Source organism: Oncorhynchus masou, chromosome 15, assembly GCF_036934945.1.
Source record: "Oncorhynchus masou masou isolate Uvic2021 chromosome 15, UVic_Omas_1.1, whole genome shotgun sequence".
Classification (NCBI taxonomy): Eukaryota; Metazoa; Chordata; class Actinopteri; order Salmoniformes; family Salmonidae; genus Oncorhynchus; species Oncorhynchus masou.
This window is the reverse complement of record NC_088226.1, coordinates 42,204,576-42,224,505: the sequence shown is the minus strand read 5'-3', so window position 1 is coordinate 42,224,505 and position 19,930 is coordinate 42,204,576. Positions and strand designations below refer to the sequence as shown.

The window sequence follows — 19,930 nt, the reverse complement described above, 5'->3', positions numbered from 1 at the left end:
CAGTTTTTCACAATTCCTGACATTTAATCCGAGGGAAAATTCCCTACCACTTTATTTTAAGAATGAGTAATGTCAGAACAATAGTAGAGAGAAATAAATAAAAGCTGAAGTAATGCATTCATCACATTCCCAGTGGGTCAGAAGTTTAAATACACTCAATTAGTATTTGGTAGCAAAGCCTTTAAATTGTTTAACTTCGATCAAACGTTTCGGGTAGCCTTCCACAAGCTTCCACAAAAGGTTGGGTGAATTTTGACCCATTCCTCCTGACAGAGCTGGTGTAACTGAGTCAGGTTTGTATGCCTCCTTGCTTGCACACGCCTTTTCAGTTCTGCCCACAAATGTTCTATGGGATTGAGGTCAGGGCTTTGTGATGGCCACTCCAATACCTTGACTTTGTTGTCCTTAAGCCATTTTGCCTCAATTTTGGAAGTATGCTTGGGGTCATTGTCCATTTGGAAGACCCATTTGCGACCAAGCTTTAACTTCCTGACTGATGTCTTGAGATGTTGCTTCAATATATCCACATAATTTCCCTAGCTCATGATGCCATCTATTTTGTGAAGTGTACCAGTCCCTCCTGTAGTAAAGCACCCCCACAACATGATGCTGCCACACCCGTGCTTCACAGTTGGGATGGTGTTCTTCGGCTTGCAAGCCGCCCTCCCCCTTTTTCCTCCTAACATAACGATGGTCATTATGGCCAAACAGTTCTATTTTTGTTTCATCAGACCAGAGGACATTTCTCCAAAAAGTACAATCTTTGTCCCCATGTGCAGTTGCAAACCGTAGTCTGGCTTTTTTAATGCCGGTTTTGGAGCAGTGGCTTCTTCCTTGCTGAGAGGCCTTTCAGGTTATGTCAATATAAGACTTGTTTTACTGTGGATATAATACTTTTGTACCTGTTTCCTCCAGCATCTTCACATCGTCACAAGGTCCTTTGTGGCTGTTTTGGGATTGATTTGCACTTTTCGCACCAAAGTACATTCATCTCTAGGAGACAGAACGTGTCTCCTTCCTGAGGGGTATGACGGCTGCGTGGTCCCATGATGTTTATACTTGCGTACTATTGCTTGTACAGATGAACGTGGTACCTTCAGGCGTTTGGAAATTGTCCCAAGGATGAATCAGACTTGTGGAGGTCTACAAAAAAGGTCTTGGCTGATTTATTTTGATTTTCCCATGATGTCAAGCAAAGAGGCACTGACTTGAAATACATCCACAGGTACACCTTCAATTGACTCAAATTACATCAATTAGCCTATCAGAAGCTTGTAAAGCCATGACATAATTTTCTGGAATTTTCCAAGCTGTTTAAAGGCACAGTCAATTTAGTGTATGTAAACTTCGGACCCACTGGAATTGTGATACAGTGAATTATAAGTGAAATAATATGTCTGTAAACAATTGTTGGAAAAGTTACTTGTGTCATTGCACACAGTAGATGTCCTAACCAACTTGCCAAAACTATAGTTTGTTAACAAGAAAAACTCGTTTTAATGACTCCAACCTAAGTCTATGCAAACTTCCGAATTCAACTGTATATAATATCTATGAAATAATATTTCAGTTTTTTTTATTCATGCACCCAAAGGCTGTTGTCCCCAACTGCATGCCAGTATGTTGCAATAATAGCAAGACACTCACTGGGAGTCAGTTCTGTACATTAACCTTTTTTACTTCCATATACTTCCCATGTCAGCATCCCTCACCCCTGGTTTGATCAATGGATTCCAGCCCTTGAAGTCAGAGATTATTTTTACCCTTGAGGCATGAGTAACGGTCTTTCACCTTTAATCCCAGAGAGGGTGAGGTGTAAAGATCAGTTATAGTCAGAAACTCCATATCTCCTGTTTTGTAGTCTAAACACATGGGAAGGTTTTGGAGGTGACGAGGGGTCTCGTATTTTTCCCAGATTCATTTCTAGGAGTTTACAGATTTATACAGCAGAAGTGTTAATCATTTCGAGCTATACAACCTTTGTTGTCTTCAAACTCACGCGTGAATTCTGATTTGCTGCTCCAATCGTGAACGATTCATTTAGCCGGTTTAGAATAGAACAGGAATCCTCCCTGGTGCGAGTGGCGGACAGACAGTCATGCAGATACACTGTTAGTAGGGCGACACCGGACTACCGGATAACGATGAGCGATATTTCATGATAATCAACCAATTAACAAAATAATAAATAGGTAGCTAGGTAGGTAACGTGAACCGCGGTGTTTTCCGCATTAATGTAAAGATGGCGAGAGTGCTCTATAACTTGCTCATGTTTACAATCGGACTCACGCTGAGGATCCGAGTTTTGGGGTATTGGTCGTTGATATACGGTTATTGTGCCCTTTGCACTGCCGTAGCGCTGCTGAAACTTTGGTGGAACATAATTTTAAGGCCGTCAACAACCTTCCAGTGGGGAATTCGCGAAACACCCCCTGCATGCCTGAACGACACGTCCTTGGGAACGCACTGTTATGTTAGAATAAAGGTAAAGTACCGCAGGTGAAAATACGACTATTTGGGATTAGGAAATAGCCTTTTGTGTTCATGAGAGGTCTGCATAGGTCATTTTGTATGCGCCTAGCTTGCCTGTAGCGTTGAAATCAGGAATAAATCAAAATAGGCCTTCAGGCTACATGCAAATCGTGGGCGCATATGTTTATTTTTGGGGGCATTTCAGAGAAACGTTAAGCAGGTATAAGATGTTCAGTGTCGGTAGGCTACTGTTATTAATGTCTGCGCTCAACTCTGAGGTAGTGCTGGAAAGAGCTCCATGGGAGCAGCAGCAGCAGTTATATTATCCTGTTGTGATTCGTGACAAATATCACGATTTCGTGTGAGTACGGAGAATGGAGTTATGCTAAACTGTAAATTCTCCTTTTTATTTGTTGTTTAAGTATTTATTTATGAAGACAATATCCCTCGTAGGATTCACATAGCATAACATGCACACTCATAATAATAATGTGACAGTTCAGCTGTAAGAATAATATGTGTTACTTGAAATTCAAAGTAACTGTGGGATTTAACTTGGTCAGTAAGTAGCCTAGCTATATTTTTGCCAGAATAAACTTGAGCTGTGTATCTGGGGATATTAGGATACTGTGATGTTGTTAAATCAGAAATGAGATACTGAAAAAATATGGCTTGGTTGTAGAATCGAAGGACCATTTGAGAGTTTGAGTGATGAAGGATGGACAGAGGATCTCGAAATCCCTGAGCAAGAAAACTTGGATGAACAAAAACTAATGGTTTTTTTTCTGGCAATTGTGCCGATATTATGTGCCAAATGTTAAGACAACAAATGGCCCATTTGCGATTTTGACATGATTTCATTTGGCATAGGCTACAGATTAAAATCTGGGTTTATGAATGTAATTACATTTTGCCATGGTTTTCTTGGATAAAGGCAGGTAACCTATAGCCCCTGATAGGCCTACATCTCAATTCAGTCTACAGTAGCCTAGACAAGATGTAGGTAAGATGTAAACTGAACGATTTAGCAGCATGCTTAGTTCAAATCAACAGACTCATTTATTCAACATGAATAGCGAGGCGATTAAGAGTGGTTGTGTTTCCCAATAGCCTGCTGGAATAGGCTACTGAGGATGGGGGGGGTCCTAATTTCAATCACTGAATTAAATATTATGTATATGAACTGAATATGCTTGTCACCATAGCCAGTGTTTATTTTTTAGAATTGGTTTTACCTGTAGCCTAATCTGACTGCTGTTATTGTCAATCTAATGCGTTCCAACGACTGATAGGCAATTGTGATAGAGCTTTGATTATTTCCAATGAATAACTGTATAATAACACAAGGCTACAACAACAATAAACTGAAGTTAAAGGATCTTTATTAAATTGGTTTGCCAGCTCCAGGTAGGCTACAGAAGTGGAACAAATTGATTTGCAATGACTCCAGTGATGTTGTCATTTCAACATATTCATTGTATCAAATGGTAGACTACAACGACATATAAATTAATACACTAGATGATGGCCAACAGAGGCAAATGTATAATTCTTCACATTTAGCCTAATGTCAGTTTCATCCAATAAAAAGAACCAAGCAAGGGAGTTCCAAAACTTCCATTTCAAATTTCCACACAGGCAGCCCCCGAGACCAAGGAACTGAGCATGCATAAAGTACTTAGCTTGATACCGTTTTCTTTAAGCAGTCAACATTAGAATGCAATTTAAACCACATCCAAACTTATTTATGTAACGTGATCTAGTGCTTTGTCTCCATTATTTCTTCATGTGCATCCGTTCTAGCGTATTAATATGTTTTATGGGAAATGGGTTGGATATAGGTGTTTTCATAATGGCAATATTAAATAGCCTACCCAAAAATGGTAAAAGAGTTGTGAGAAATAACTAATCCAATATCTGTTCTGCTCTCTTAACACACACAAACACCACTCACTCACTCAGCAACAGCCTGCCTCACTGCCTGACAGTCAGAAGCAAGTCACAGTGAAATATATATACTTTTAAGATGAATCGAATCAAATGTTTTTGGTCACATACACATATTTAGCAGATGTTATTGCGGGTGTAGAGAAATGTCATGGTGGCCACGGGGCAACTTAGAAATAGCCCAAAAACCTGCAACCCATGACAAATACATTTTCACCCACAACATCGTTTTCGAAGTAGCCCAATTTGGTGGGAAAACCGTGAACATTGCAACACTGACCACAGCACATTGGCTGGAGGTGGGACTTACAACGAGCAAGTGATAGAAAATGTCTCTGATTGGTTAGAAATGGAAGGGTGATTGACTGAGGAGATGTTAGGCATTCTAACTAAAGGGACAAACTAGAGATGTATAGAGACTTACCATGACTGACTGCATGGCCATTTTTAAAGCCGCCCCAAAATGCGTTGTATAGAGTTGCACTAAATTACAAAGGGCAGCAAGGGCAGACAGTCACCGAGAGGGATGACATGAAGACTTGTGGTCATCCAGCGAGGCAGAGACGTAAACCAGACGGGTGACTGGTCCAACAGATGTCCTGTCTCTTGGTGCAGCTGGCTGCCTCGTCACAAAGGTGCTTGAGGTCACCAGATCAGGGCGTGTGACATGGCGGGAGCCAGTTTAGGCTGTAAAGTTGTTCTAGAAGATGGGAGAAACAGGATGCAGTGAAGGCTTGTAAGGCCCCCCAGCAGAGGAGCAGGAGACTTCTTGACCCCCGGCATGGTGTCAACTGAGGACACCAGGACTGGAGACATCAGGGCTGCAGTGGCAGAACTCGGCAAGGACCCTGGGACTGGATACTTTGGTGACTGGATCCACAAAGCAGCAATGGGTGGTGGCCACCGGACAGTCCGGACACAGGCAGAGGGACCAGGTGAAGGCCCCAAATCAGGAGGTCAGGCTGCAGCAGGAAGACCAGACAAGGCCCCGGGACTGCAGATGGCAAGGTCACAGGTATCAACAAAGGTTTCAGGACCGGAGATCGCAGGGCCGTAGCAGAGCTCAACGAGAGCCTCCGGACTGAAGATGGCGATCCTGCCCGTCAGCGACAGGAGAGGCCCCCAGGACCAGCTGAAGTCGGCTGGATCTCCACAACAGTAAGGGTTGGCGATTTCAGGATAGCAGCCAGCCAGAACCCCACGTCAGCTACAGGAGAGGGCTGCGCGTCAGGAACTGAGATCAACTGGATCCCCACAGTGGCAATAGTTAGAGATCTCAGGACAGGAGACAGCTACACACCTAAAAGAGAGTGAGAAAAATACCCAAAGGTGGGAGAAACTGGAACCCTGGTGTAGGAGAAACTGACTGATTGTTACCCAGAGCTGTTGACTTGAGCCTGACAGAGCTCGTGATTTGGGGCCTGACTGGGCTACAGACTGTGAGCTATGGGATGTCATATCTATCAGGACAGAAAGCACGGGGCCTACTGGGATAGGAAATTGGGGACCTAATTGTTGATTAAGACAGACCCCCCCCCCCCTCCCCCTCACCTCTGATTCAGAGAGTTTGGGTTAAATGTGGAAGATCCATTTCGGTTGAATGCATTGTTAGGCAACTGAATAGGTATCCCAGTTCCCTAGGTGATCATGGAACTGAGGGCTAAGATGCTCTGGACCTACTGAGGCTATTGACCGAGGACTTAGTATGGCAGAGGGTGAGGTTTCTCCTACGACAGGATACTGAACATCTCGGTCTCCCAAGGCAGGAGCTAGAGGGACACAGTTCGGAGGGACTAGCAAGAACCCCAAGGCTAAGACCAGCAGGGACTGTAAGCATTTCACTGTAAGGTCTACACCTGTTGTATTTAGCGCACATGACAAATAAACTTTGATTTGACAGCAGACACAGACTGAGCTCCTGCAGCAGAGGCTGGAGGGGTTCCCAGGGAGAAGCAGGGAGACATCTTTGGACAGCAGCAGGCTGGACATCGAAGGTAAGACTAGGCAGATCCCACCAGGAAGGGACGGGAAATGTCTGAGTGGCAGGGCTGGACTTGGTGCCTACAGCACCTGCATGCAATGTTCCCACATTATGGACCAACTGACATTCGGAGGTGTCAGATGGCGTAGGAGTAGGCTTCTCCCTCTGGGTGACTCTGGCAGCTCCTCCATACTTTGAGAAGTCTGTAGGTTTTCCTCCTCGACAACAGTCAGGGATGTGAGGATTTATCTTGGGTCCAGAACAAGGGTCTGCAAAACCTCTGTCATTGGAGACTGCGATGGCACCACTGGGTACCAGTTGAGACTGCGACAGGAGCTGACTGCGACAGTGAGCTCGGATAGCTCCTCTGTCCCTGGAGAAGACTGTAGAACTGCTGGACCTCGTTCTGGTGCTTCTGTTGCATGACAATCTCTGAGATGATGTCATCGACTTCTTGGACAGCTTGGTTGCACAAGTCCCTGTTCTCCCCCTCTGAGACTTCTTTCAGTTGTTAAAGGAGAGAACTGTTGAAGGGCTGGCTGAGCCGGTCATGTGACAACTGGCAGTGTCCATCAGGTTCAGGTGGGTACTGGCGACATTGATTGGGTGGACTGTAGGAACCTTCCATCTTCCTGACTGCTTCAATAAGCTCATCAATCTCATCACGCTGGCTGTGTAAACGCAGACAGCATTGTCACTGGCGGTCCATGCTCTGCTCAACGCTAAAACTTGGTGCAGCTTGTCTTCTGAGGAGAACTCACAGTGTCCACTTGTCTTCACCGCAACTCACTAGCTGGAAGTGGGACTTACAACGAGCAAGCGACAGAGAATGTCTCTGTTTAGAAAAAGAAGGGTGACTGATAGAGGTCGACCGATTATGATTCTTTTTTTCAATGCCGATACTGATACTGATTATTGGAGGACCAAAAAAAGGCGATACCGATTAATCTGACGATTTTAGATTTAAAATATTTAAAAAATTGTATTTGTAATAATGACAATTACAACAATACTGAATGAATACTTATTTTAAAGTAATATAATACATCAATAAAATCAATTTAGCTTCAAATAAATAATGAAACATGTTCAATTTGGTTTAAAAAACGCAAAAACAAAGTGTTGGAGAAGAAAGTAAAAGGGCAATATGTGCCATGTAAAAAAGCTAACGTTTAAGTTCCTTGCTCAGAACATAAAAACATATGAAAGCTGGTGGTTCCTTTCAACATGAGTCTTCAATATTCCCAGGTAAGAAGTTTTAGGTTGTAGTTATTATAGGACTATTTCTCTCTATGCGATTTGACTATTGGATGTTCTTATAGGCACTTTATTATTGCCAGTGTAACAGTATAGCTTCCATCCCTCTCCTTGCTCCTACCTGGGCTCGAACCAGGAACACATCGAAAACAGCCACCCTCGAAGCAGCGTTACCCATGCAGAGCAAGGGGAATAACTACTCCAAGTCTCAGAGAAAGTGACGTTTGAAACGCTATTAGCGCGCACCCCGCTAACTAGCCATTTCACATCGGTTACACCAGCCTAATCTCGGGAGTTGATAGGCTTGAAGTCATAAACAGCGCAATGCTTGAAGCATTGCGAAGAGCTGCTGGCAAAATGCACGAAAGTGCTGTTTGAATGAATGCTTACGTCCTTTTTCACGAATGCGCACTGCATCGATTATATGCAACGCAGGACACGCTAGATAAACTAGTAATATCATCAACCATGTGTAGTTATAACTAGTGATTATGATTGATTGATTGTTTTTTATAAGATAAGTTTAATGCTAGCTAGCAACTTACCTTGGCTTCTTACTGCATTCGCGTAACAGGCGGGCTCCTCGTGAGGCAGGTGGTTAGAGAGTTGGACTAGTTAACCGTAAGGTTGCAAGATTGAATTCCTGAGCTGACAAGGTACAAATCTGTCGTTCTGCCCCTGAACAAGGCAGTTAACACACTGTTCCTAAGCCGTCATTGAAAATAAGAATGTGTTCTTAACTGACTTGCCTCGTTAAATAAAGTAAAAAAAAAAAAAAATTAATCGGCAAAATCGGCGTCCAAAATTACCGATTTCCGATTGTTATGCAAACTTGAAACCAGCCTTTAATTAATTGGCTATTCCAATTAATCGGTCAACCTCTAGTGACTGACTAATGGGCTGTTGGGCATTCTGACTAAAATGACAAACTAGAGGGCATGGACACATACCATAACTGACTGCTTGGCTATTTTTATAGATACAGTAAACTACAAGTCCATGCAGATGAACAAAAACCGAAGAAATGAATTCGCACTTTACTCAATGGTTTGACCATAAAAACAACCTATTCTACAAACCATTAAAACATGCATTTACAATAATTTGAATAAAATTGGCTATAAATGTCATTGACAGATTTCATAATATACAGAATGCTTCATACTGGAATGACCAGAAGGCAGGCCAGCGCTGTGTTTATGCGATGGCCCTGCTCTGTCCCTGTTCTCTCCCTGTTTTTCAGCGCAATAAAGCACACAGCGATGTTTGAGGATGAGAGGTTTATGTCACAGAGAGTAGACGGTATCTTCGTCCTAAATGACACCATATTCCTTACATAGTGCACTATATATGGAATAGGGCGAATGCAACTAAGTTGCTCTGGATAACAGCTTCTACTAAAAGACTAATTTGGGGCGCAGCCAGAGAGCAGACAGTAACAACCTATGTGATAGAGGGCAGGGAAGTGATAACACGATATTATAGTGTGTTCCTGGTGACTGACTGACTGATCTGTCCTCTGTCTTTATTCTCAGGAGTCTGGTCTGAGGTTTCACTATGTTGCTGCTGGAGAGCGAGGGAAACCACTCATGCTGTTTTTGCATGGCTTCCCAGAGTTCTGGTAAGACTTCTAGACTACACACTGCATCTACACATTATATACACATATGGGGCCTGTGTCCCAACCAGGACACAGATTAAGCCTAGTCCTGAACTCATAGTCACTTTCAATAGAAATTCTTAATTTTTCTTGCTTTTTTTGTCCAGGAATATCTAGTCTTAATATAGACAAAACTATTATATTGGTATTGCCTGTCAAGTCAAGTCTTGTTATTTTTATTTGTGTTTTTTAATAGTTCGAAAGCATTTTTGAAAGGAGCTCTGTTGTAAACTAACCAACCAGGTCCCCCAGGAATCACCGACCCCTTACAATAGCCCACTACTGTATCAACCTCATACAACAGTATTCTATCGTGGGTGTCACATATTTTGACCAATGAGTAAAAATAATATGTTATTTAGATACTCCTCTCAGAAAATCAATGGTCCAAACCACATGTCTCTATCATAATCCGGTCAAAAATGATTGGAGTTTTTACCCTTGGAGGATGACTGAGATTAGGGTGACTAAATCAATGGCCAGAGGTGGAGAAACAAGTGGTCAAAAATCTGGAAAATAGCTTTGCGTCAGCTAGGCTGGATGCTCTGTGAGAGACAAACTGACATGCTCACCGTTGAACTCATCTTCTTTCTTCTTGAATCCAGAGGACATAAAACGAGGTAAAATGGATATCGACTTTGAGACATGACATGTAGTATTTTCATATTTTAGTATGCGCTTTTTATATTAATGTACAATTCCTGTATTTTTGGAACATTTCTGAGTAAAACAGGCATATCTTTGTGAAATGTCCACGGAGCACTGAGCGTACCAGACGATTTTTTATTTTCAAAGCCTTTTATATTTAAATTTGCTCGTGTGATGTTAATTTAGTGTTTTTTTGCGACCCGCGGACAGAACTTTGCAGAAGACGTCAAATCCTTCGAAAGTCACTGCGAGAAGCGGTAACGTTAGCGCTCTGTCAAACAGAGCTCGGTGCTTATTATCGGATGTATTATCTAACGGAATCGGTCTTTTCTGATATTATGATATGTTACAGAAAGACCCCACTGAACGATTCGGAACACGAAGAATCATATTTGTCTTGGTAAAATTCCATCCGGGCAGAGTGAGTGGACACCCTACTCTATTATTTAACCAACGCTTTGGCCTCTTCTCTACTGTACATTGCTACTGCATCCTAAGAACGTTTCTTAGTTGAAGTCTTCATACTGCAGTATGGCCTGTATGGCTCAGTTGGTAGAACCTGGTGCTTGCACTGGCAGGGTTGTCTGTTTGATTCCCGCGCCACCCAGTTGTAAAATGTATGCACACGTGACTAAGTTGCTTTGGATAAAAGTGTCTGCTAAATGACGTATGTAATACAGTGAGCTTAAAAAGTATTAGGACAGTGATGCATCTTTTGATGTTTTGGCTTTGTACTCCAGCACTTTGGATTTGAATTGATACAATGACTGAGATTAAAGTGCAGACTGGAAGTTTTCATTTGAGGGTGTTTTCATCCATATCAGGTGAACCGTTTTGAAATTACAGCACTTTTTGGACATAGTCCTCCCATTTTTGGGACCAAAAGTAATTGAGACAAATTCATTGATGTTTATTGAAGTAGTCAAAAGTTTAGTATTTGGTCCCCGATTCCAACAGTAGCACGCAATGATTACGTCAAGCTTGTGACTACAAAGTTTGTTTTGGTTGTGTTTCAGATGATTTTGTGCCCAATAGAAATTAATGGTCAATAATGTATTGTGTAATTTTGTCATCACTTTTATTGTAAATAAACGTTTCTAAACACTTCTACATTAATTTGGATGCAACCAAAATTACAGATAGTTCTGAATGAATAGTTAATAACACACAAATATCATAGCCGCCCCCAGAAATGCTAATCTCCCCTGTTATTGTAGTGGTGAGAGGTTAGCATGTCTTAGGGATATGATATTTGTGTGTTGAACTTTTTCACTCATCATTATTCACTAAATATCATTCCCCCAAGACATGCTAACCTCTCACCATTACCATAACAGGGAGTTTAGCAATACTAAACCTTTAACCACTTTAATACACAAGTGAATTTGTCCCCAATACCTCTGGTCTCCTGAAACGGGGAGGGGGGGAGGACTATGTACACTTTTTCTACACTGAAATAATTGAGAGGGGGAAGTTGTAAGTGTAAAAGAGTCTTTCTGTCCAGCTAGGAAGGCAGAGATAGAGGTCGTGTCCCAAAAGGCCAGTGCCCACAGGGCTCTGGTCAAAAGTAGTGCACTATATACGGAATAGGGTGTCATTTGGGACACCGCCCAGCTCAGGATATATAAACTCTGTATGTGGTTTTTCAACTGTGTGCGCTCTACTGAATGTCGTCTCTTGATTGCAGTAGTGAAGATGGGGTTTAGTTCTGAAATACTGTCCTGTGTGTGACCTTCCCATGTCATTGAGACAAAGATGGTTCTCGTCTTAATGTCTCTCTCGCTCTCGCTCTCGCTCTCTCTCTCTCTCTCTCTCTCTGGGACTTCTGTCCATCTGCCTCCAGGTTTTCCTGGCGCCACCAGCTGCGTGAGTTTAAGAGTGAGTTCCGTGTGGTGGCCGTTGACCTGCGAGGCTACGGGGAGTCTGACTTGCCGTCATCCACAGAGAGCTACCGCTTTGACTACCTGGTCACCGACGTCAAGGACATTGTGGAATACCTAGGTAAGAGGGGAGAGTGGACGAACACGTCTTATCTCTCTATCTTATATACATGTTTTCATTAGTTTAATTAGTTTATACACAAAGACATAAGGAGACAGGTGTATGTTGTATATATGATGGAAGATGAAACAAAACATGCCCACTCTGATTCAGGGATGAACACTTTAGGGACCATGACTAGGGTGACACGGCCTGGTGTCCTGAGCTGAGTCAAAGTTTCTCATTGTAGCTATACTGTGTGGATTGGGCAGCCTGTGAACACCCCGTGGGCCCACAACACAGCAGGACATGACAGGCTTCCTCTGACTCATGTTCACTGACTATGGGTAGTCGTGCTGATACAGAATGCGCGCACACACACACACACACACACACACACTACAGACCTGGCAGCGCGGAGCACACTTACTCTGTGAAACAGAAAGCTTTCATAGACCTGGGGGCCTCTATGTACGACCAGTGTCCCTTACCTTGTGTAAGGCTGATATTTCAAATAAAACTGTCAGTATTATTTGCTTCACATGGAAAATAATGTCAATTTTTACAACAAGATAAGCTATGGTAACAGTATATTATATTCATCATGCATACTCCTGCCCAAAACATAATCTGCTAGACTTGCACACCAGACTGGCTCAGTTGTTTCCAATAACCTTCCTAAGAAGATGACTAATATGCTGAATAATCAGGCATCACGTTGTTTTCACTGTACACTGCAGAACGATTGTTCTTCTTCAGGAGGTATGTATATCTTGGCAAGAAGGCTCGGCTAATAGAAGGCTCGGCTGATGGAAGGCCAGTGAAATGGTGCTGGACACGCTCACTCAGACTCTCCTCCATCTCTCCTCAGGTTACAACAGATGTTACGTGGTCGGCCATGATTGGGGAGGAACCATCGCTTGGCTGTTCGCCATCCACTACCCCGAGATGGTGACCAAACTCATCGTCTTAAACTGCCCCCATCCCTCTGTCTTCACCGGTAGGTCCTAAACGGCCCCCCGTCCCTCTGTGTTCACTGATATGTCATCAAACGGCCCCCATCCATTTTTCTTCACTGGTAGGCCATTGTCCGTGCAGGCCCAGCTAATAAGTGACATATGCAGCCACTTAGGGCCCTGCAGCTGCTAGAAAGCCCTCAACCCCCCAAAAAGCCCTGGTTATGGTACCTCTGCATTCTCTGGTACGGGACCGAACTATCCCCACCCCATTGTATGCACTAGTATGTCATCACAATCCTAACTCATCGTCCTAAACTGCCCAAATCCCTCTGTGTTCACTGGTTCAAGTTGAAGTTTCAACTTTAGTGCCTCAGAGGGAAATTTGTTTTGCAGCAATAGTCAAACATAAAAGCCATAACAAAATACATTGACAAATGACATGGACTACATAGGCGAATACATAGGTGGGTACACTGAATGCAATAGACTTAATACACCAATCGACTTGTCCCTGACCACGTCATTGTCCCCTCACTGATACGTCATTACCAGCCACCATCCTTAGATAAACAACAGATGAAACGACCTACTGTGTGTCACTAGTACAATTACTAGTTCAATATGAATGGAGAGAAACCTCTTCCTCCTTGTGCTAATTAGAGAAAATATGTTTGGCTCTGGGGTTATTACCATGATTACCATCTTTAATTATAAGGTGTTATAACCTCGAAGTGTTTACTCCATTCATCTAGTAGCTCCTCAGTCTCCTTCCTTAAGGGGGAGATGGAGGAGGTAATTATAGAGTAATACTTTAACATGTAGTTGGAGCAGCTGGGCTGGAGGAGAGGACATGGGTGAAGAGGATACAGTGCATTCGGAAAGTACTCAGACGCCTTGACCTTTTCCACATTTTCTTACGTTGCAGCCTTTTACTCTAAAATTGATTAAATCGTGTTTTTCCTCATCAATCTACACACAATACCCCATTATGACAAAGCAAAAACAGGTTTGTATACATTTTTGCATGTGTATTAAAAATGGAAATATTACATTTGCATAAGTATTCAAACCCTTTGCTCAGTACTTTGTTGAAGCACCTTTTGCAGAGATTACAGCTTTGAGTCTTCTTGGGTATGACGCAACAAGTTTGGCACACCTGTATTTGGGGGAGTTTCTCCCATTCTTCTCTGCAGATCCTCTCAAGCTCTGTCAGGTTGGATGGGGAGCGTCGCTGCACAGCTATTTTTAGGTATTTCCAGAGATCGGGTTCAAGTCCGGGCGCTGGCTGGGCCACTCAAGGACATTTAGAGACTTGTCCCGAAGCCACTCCTGCATTGTCTTGGCTGTGTGCTTAGGGTCGTTGTCCTGCTGGAAGGTGAACCTTCGCCTCAGTCAGGTCCTGAGCGCTCTGGACCTTTAATGCTGAAGAAATGTTTTGGTACCCTTTCCCAGATCTGTGCCTCAACACAATCTTGTCTCGGAACTGTACGGACAATTCCTTTGACATCATGGCTTGGTTTTTGCTCTGACATGCACTGTCGACTGTGTTACCTTATATAGACAGGTGTGCCTTTTCAAATCATGCCCAATCAATTGAATTTGCCACTAGTGGACTCCAATCAAGTTGTAGAAACATCTGAAGGATGATCAATGGAAACAGGATGACAAACTAAATTTCGAGTCTCATAGCAAAGGGTCTGAATACTTATGTAAAGAATGTATTTCTGTTTTTAGCAACAACAAAAAACATTTTAAACCCTTTTTGGCTTTGTCATTATGGGGTATTGTGTGTAGATGAGGGGGGGAAGTATTTAATCCATTTTAGAGTAAGGCTGTAATACTTTCCGAATGCATTGCACTGTAGAGTGGACGCCACTGACCGACAGCCCATCCACAGCCCTTCTCTGTCCCTTGCAAATGCACTGTGCTGCATTTGTGTCTTGCCTAAATTGCACACTTGCAAGATGCCAACGTCCATACTTGCATACTTGCTAAGTGTTATCCAAGTGTATATTTTGGAACTCCTTACTCTTGATTTCTTCTCATCCTCTTTTATTGATGTTGCATTATTTCCCTTCTCTTCTATTCTTCTCTCCTGTTCTCCTCTTTCTACCTCTATTCTCTCCATCTCTCTTCTCTACGCTCCGCTCTCCTCCATGTTTCCAGATTATGCCCTGCGTCATCCCAGCCAGCTGCTGAAATCTAGCTACTTCTTCTTCTTCCAGCTGCCTCGCTTCCCAGAGCTCATGCTCTCAATCAATGATTTTAAGGTGATGTGTGTGTGTGTGTGTGTGTGTGTGTGTGTGTGTGTGTGTGTGTGTGTGTGTGTGTGTGTGTGTGTGTGTGTGTGTGTGTGTGTGTGTGTGTGTGTGTGTGTGTGTGTGTGTGTGTGTGTGTGTGTGTGTGTGTGTGTGTGTGTGTGTGTGTGTGTGTGTGGAGGAGTAATGGTTGTGATGGCTGTTTCTCAAGGAGTCTGTGTATGGCAACTTATGGATTGCAGCTGTGATTTCATTGTAAATGGAGCAAAAATATTTGCTACAATTGTTTTTTGTTATTGGCGAAAACACGATTGTTCTTCCTGGTAGCTATCATTAGTAGACATATCTAACAGTTATTGACTGTGCAAGACAGAAGGTGATCAAATTGATCAGGCCAAATAAATAAATAATGCATTCCCATTTTTTCTTTGTTCCAAAATATAGGGAGAGTAACAGCAGTAAATCGTTGTTGTGCCTAAGTCCTTCTCATTTGAGTGTAGGTCATCTCGCAGTAGTCAACCCAATGACCATCCCATTTATAGTAACAGATCGTCTGATCTATATTACTGTGATGGTGACATAAGGGACCTTGTCTGTGAGTGCCATCCAGATCAAATCACACCTTGAGCGCATCCACACACACACACACACACACACACACACAATTACTCACTCACCTAGTGTGTCTTTCTGTCCCTTCTGTATTATAGGCGCTGAAGGGCCTATTCACCAGCCGTAGTACAGGGATTGGGAGGAAGGGTCGGTGGCTCACTGCAGAGGACATGGAGGCCTATCTCTACGCCTTTTCCCAGCCAGGGGCCCTGACCGGGGCCCTCAACTACTACAGGAATGTCTTCAGGTGAGGAAGATGATGAAATGATTCATTAGTGAGCTCTGCATTAGGATGTCTCCTGTGGGCATCCATACTTATGTAGGACATGCACAATGTGAACATGTCGAAGCTGACCATTGTTGTTTTGCCTCTTCATTTTACCACAAGCGCCCTCTAAAAATGTAAATCATTACTGCCCTCTTGTGTTGGAAATTATCTCATCTGATACAATAGTATTGTACTTTCAATGAGTTCCTCTTGTGAAAAATCATTGGTCTATATAATAAGTCCCCTCACTTGCCAGTGGTACAGCAGTCTGGGAATCAGATGCATGATGGTCTTTGGAATAATGTATTCTGTTTTTTGGTTTGTTTGTTTTTATTTGTCTTTGACTCATTACAGGAGTCAACTTTTCAATGTGATTTCTCTCTGGCTCTTTCTCACACACACACACACACACACACACACACACACACACACACACACACACACACACACACACACTGTCTTATATAACTAACCTTATGGGGATGCACAATTCAGTCCCATTCAAAATCCTAGTTTCCCTAACCCTTACTTTAACCTTAACTTTATCCTTAACCCTAACCCTATACCTAATACTACAGATGGTGAAGTCAGCCATGCACGACCTTGTGGGGACTTTTGTTCATTTACTATTTGTGTGGGGACTTCTTGTCCCCAAAAGTATAGTCAAGCACGTCCACACACACGTCCACACCACACTGTCCCATGCAAACACACACAACATCAGAGAGTGCATGTTCTTGACATGGGAACTCAACGTGCATGGCTGACTTCACCATCTGCTCTGCTTCCTTAAAGCAGCCAGTCAGTGTCTCTCAAAACAGAACCGAATATTTTGTTCTGCTCAGGGATTTTATAATAAGGATGTCACTGACTTTATTATGAATTAGTCTGAGAAATGTGCTCTATAAATAAATTAATCAATTAGCCTCTCCAGAGATGACAACATAGGTTACAAGCACGTATACTACTGTTCAAAAGTTTGGGGTCACTTAGAAATGTCCTTGTTTTTGAAAGAAAAGCAAATGTTTTGTCGATTTAAAATAACATCAAGTTGATCAAAAATACAGTGTTGACATTTACATTACATTTAAGTAATTTGGCAGACGCTCTTATCCAGAGCGACTTACAAATTGGTGAATTCACCTTATGACATCCAGTGGAACAGCCACTTTACAATAGTGCATCTAAATCATTTAAGGGGGGGTGTCATTTTTTATGTTGCAAATTACTATTGTAGATGAAAACTGCAGATTTTTTAATGGAATATCTGCATAGGGGTACAGCGGCCCATTATCATCAACCATCACTCCTGTGTTCCAATGGCACGTTGTGTTAGCTAATCCAAGTTTATCATTTTAAAAGGCTAGTTGATCATTAGAAAACCCTTTTGCAATTATGTTAGCACAGCTGAAAACTGTTGTTCTGATTAAAGAAGCAATACAACTGGCCTTCTTTAGACTAGTTGAGTATCTGGAGCGTCAGTATTAGTGAACACAGGAGTGATGATTGCTGATAATGGGCCTCTGTGCGCCTATGTAGATATTCCATTTAAAAAATCAGCCGTTTCCAGATACAGGATTCATTTACAACGTTAACAATGTCTACACTGTATTTCTGATCAATTTGATGTTATTTTAATGGTCAAAATATGTGCCTTTCTTTCAAAAACCAGTACATTTCTAAGTGCCCCCAAACTTTTGAATGTATGTGGTGTATGTTTAAAGCATGAACATATAGTACTGTGGGCGAGGCCTACATCACGTAATTGAAGGTCCGTGTTGAACCAGTTTTCTGGTTCTTGGATGCTTTTCAGTTTATTTACAGTTTATTTCCTGAATTTACTTAAATGGAATTGACCTCAACCCATATAAGATCTATTGTTAATATTCTCCACAGCTCCCTCCCACTGAGCCAGAATGATGTCAAGTCTCCAGTGTTGTTGTTGTGGGGTGAGAGGGATGCCTTCCTGGAGCAGGAGATGGCTGAGGCGTGCAGGGTCTACATCCGGAACCACTTCCGACTCAACATCATCTCTGGAGCCAGCCACTGGCTACAGCAGGACCAGCCTGACATCGTCAACACACTCATTTGGACCTTCCTCAAAGAGGGAGAGGGGCGCAAAACGCACAGGAACTGAATCTAGCTAGGTTTGCGTCCCAAATGGCACTCTATTCCCTTTATAGTGCACTACTTTTGACCAGGGTCCGGGTCAAAAGTAGTGCACTATATAGGGGAATAGGGTGCCATTTGGGAAATAATCCTAGAACAAGGCCTCCTCCCTCTCTCCGTCACTCCCTCCCACCCTCTGTCCCCACCAGCCACTCCTACCATTGGAAGCCTAGAATATGCCTGTGAAAAACCAACCAACATAACGATAATGCAATCATTCTTTAAATCTTTACACATTTCAGCTATTTTTTAAGATGTCAAAAGTGAAAGAGGAAAAAAGCACATTTTATTGAGAGGACACTGAGTAGTACAGTAGTATGTTTGACGCATATTAAATACGTTTCTGCACATGACATCCGCCTTAAAGTTTGTAGGTTACAACATTACAAATGTGTGGCAAAATCTCCTTGTGAGTTTGTATTGTGTGGTGCCTTTTAATGTAATGTATAATGTTTTGCAGCGTTGTAAAGTTGTGCCATGTCTTCTGAGGTTGAGCTGTGGCATTTGTCTGCTGTATGTGTCACTGGATTGCTCCTCTCACAATCCTTTGGGATCCCTCTTGTCCCACACCTTGTCTTCGTCACAAATGGCACCCTGTTCCCTATTTAGTGCACACTTGTACAGGGAACAGGGTGTCATTTGGGACGAAGACCCTCTCTATCAGGTAGTGTTGTCTTACTGAAAATATTATTTTTGTAAAAAAAAAAAGAATGTTTGTTCAGTTATTTGAGAATGTTGTTCATTATGAGATTCCTGTATAGAACAACAGTGACGGTTAAATATTGTACACTTTTTTTTGTTTATCTATTCCTTTCTCTGAAATCCACTGAGCCAGGTCTGCACCATTTTGTTTTTTAAGCAGCAAATAAACTATCATGTGAAGCCTGGGGAGCCATTGTCAATATTTTCAACTCACAGTCCTGACCTACAGATTTACAAATGGATAGATACAACCTGTCCTAATTTGCATGCCGGCTGTCATGCTATGTCATTATACTAGAACAGTGGTTCCCAAACTTTTCATAGTCCCATACCCCTTCAAACATTCAACCTCCAACTGCGTACCCCCTCTACCACCAGGGTCAATGCACTCTCAAATGTTTTTTTTTTGCCATCATTGAAAGCCTGCCACACACCCACTATATGATACATTTATTAAACACAAGAATGAGCGTGAGTTTTTGTCACAACCCGGGTTGTGGAAAGTAGGAAAGAGCTCTTATAGGACCAGGGTACAAATAATAATAGAATAATAATCAATCATTTTGCTTTTATTTAACCATCTTACATATACAACTTTATTTGTTAATTGAAAATTGTGAATCACAATTTTATTTGGCGTACCCCCGACGGCATTGGGAATACCTGTACTAGAACATGATTGTAGTTCTGGAGCATAGCTTGGTTCATGCCACGTTCAGAACGACTGGGAACTCGGGAAAATTACGAGGTCAAATCATGACGTCAGTGTTCCTCAGGTAGGAAAGACTGCTCGAGAAAGAGTTCTGGGTTTCCTAGTTGCAATTCCGAGTTGGATGACGGTTCAAATCGATTTTCCCAAACGATAATGTCTGGAGTGGAATAGTTTCAAACACGTGGTTTACATGTGTTTAATGCCATTTGCTATGTTCCAGACATTATTATGAGCCTTTCTCCCCTTAGCAGCCTCATGTGGTATATATACTACGTTAACTGTTTTATTTAATTTATTTGTTAGGA

General features: G+C 42.4%; 1 protein-coding gene across 1 annotated transcript; it reads left to right on the top strand.

Annotated features, from left to right (window-relative positions):
- Window positions 1–1,863: 1,863 nt before the first annotated feature.
- Window positions 1,864–19,093, top strand: LOC135556266 (epoxide hydrolase 4-like). The gene is made up of 7 exons (XM_064989327.1): window positions 1,864–2,485; window positions 9,193–9,278; window positions 11,809–11,966; window positions 12,817–12,945; window positions 15,071–15,174; window positions 15,873–16,021; window positions 17,939–19,093. The coding sequence occupies exons 1-7, from the start codon at window positions 2,243–2,245 to the stop codon at window positions 18,177–18,179; spliced, it is 1,110 nt and encodes a 369-aa protein (XP_064845399.1). The 5' UTR covers window positions 1,864–2,242; the 3' UTR covers window positions 18,180–19,093.
- Window positions 19,094–19,930: the final 837 nt, after the last annotated feature.

Excerpts from the sequence above, each read along its gene's own strand:
- LOC135556266 (XM_064989327.1), top strand. The coding sequence starts at position 2,243 with ATGGCGAGAGTGCTCTATAACTTGCTCATGTTTACAATCGGACTCACG. Across the intron at positions 11,967-12,816 it reads GGACATTGTGGAATACCTAG|GTTACAACAGATGTTACGTG; the intron begins GTAAGAGGGGAG and ends ATCTCTCCTCAG. Across the intron at positions 15,175-15,872 it reads TCTCAATCAATGATTTTAAG|GCGCTGAAGGGCCTATTCAC; the intron begins GTGATGTGTGTG and ends TCTGTATTATAG.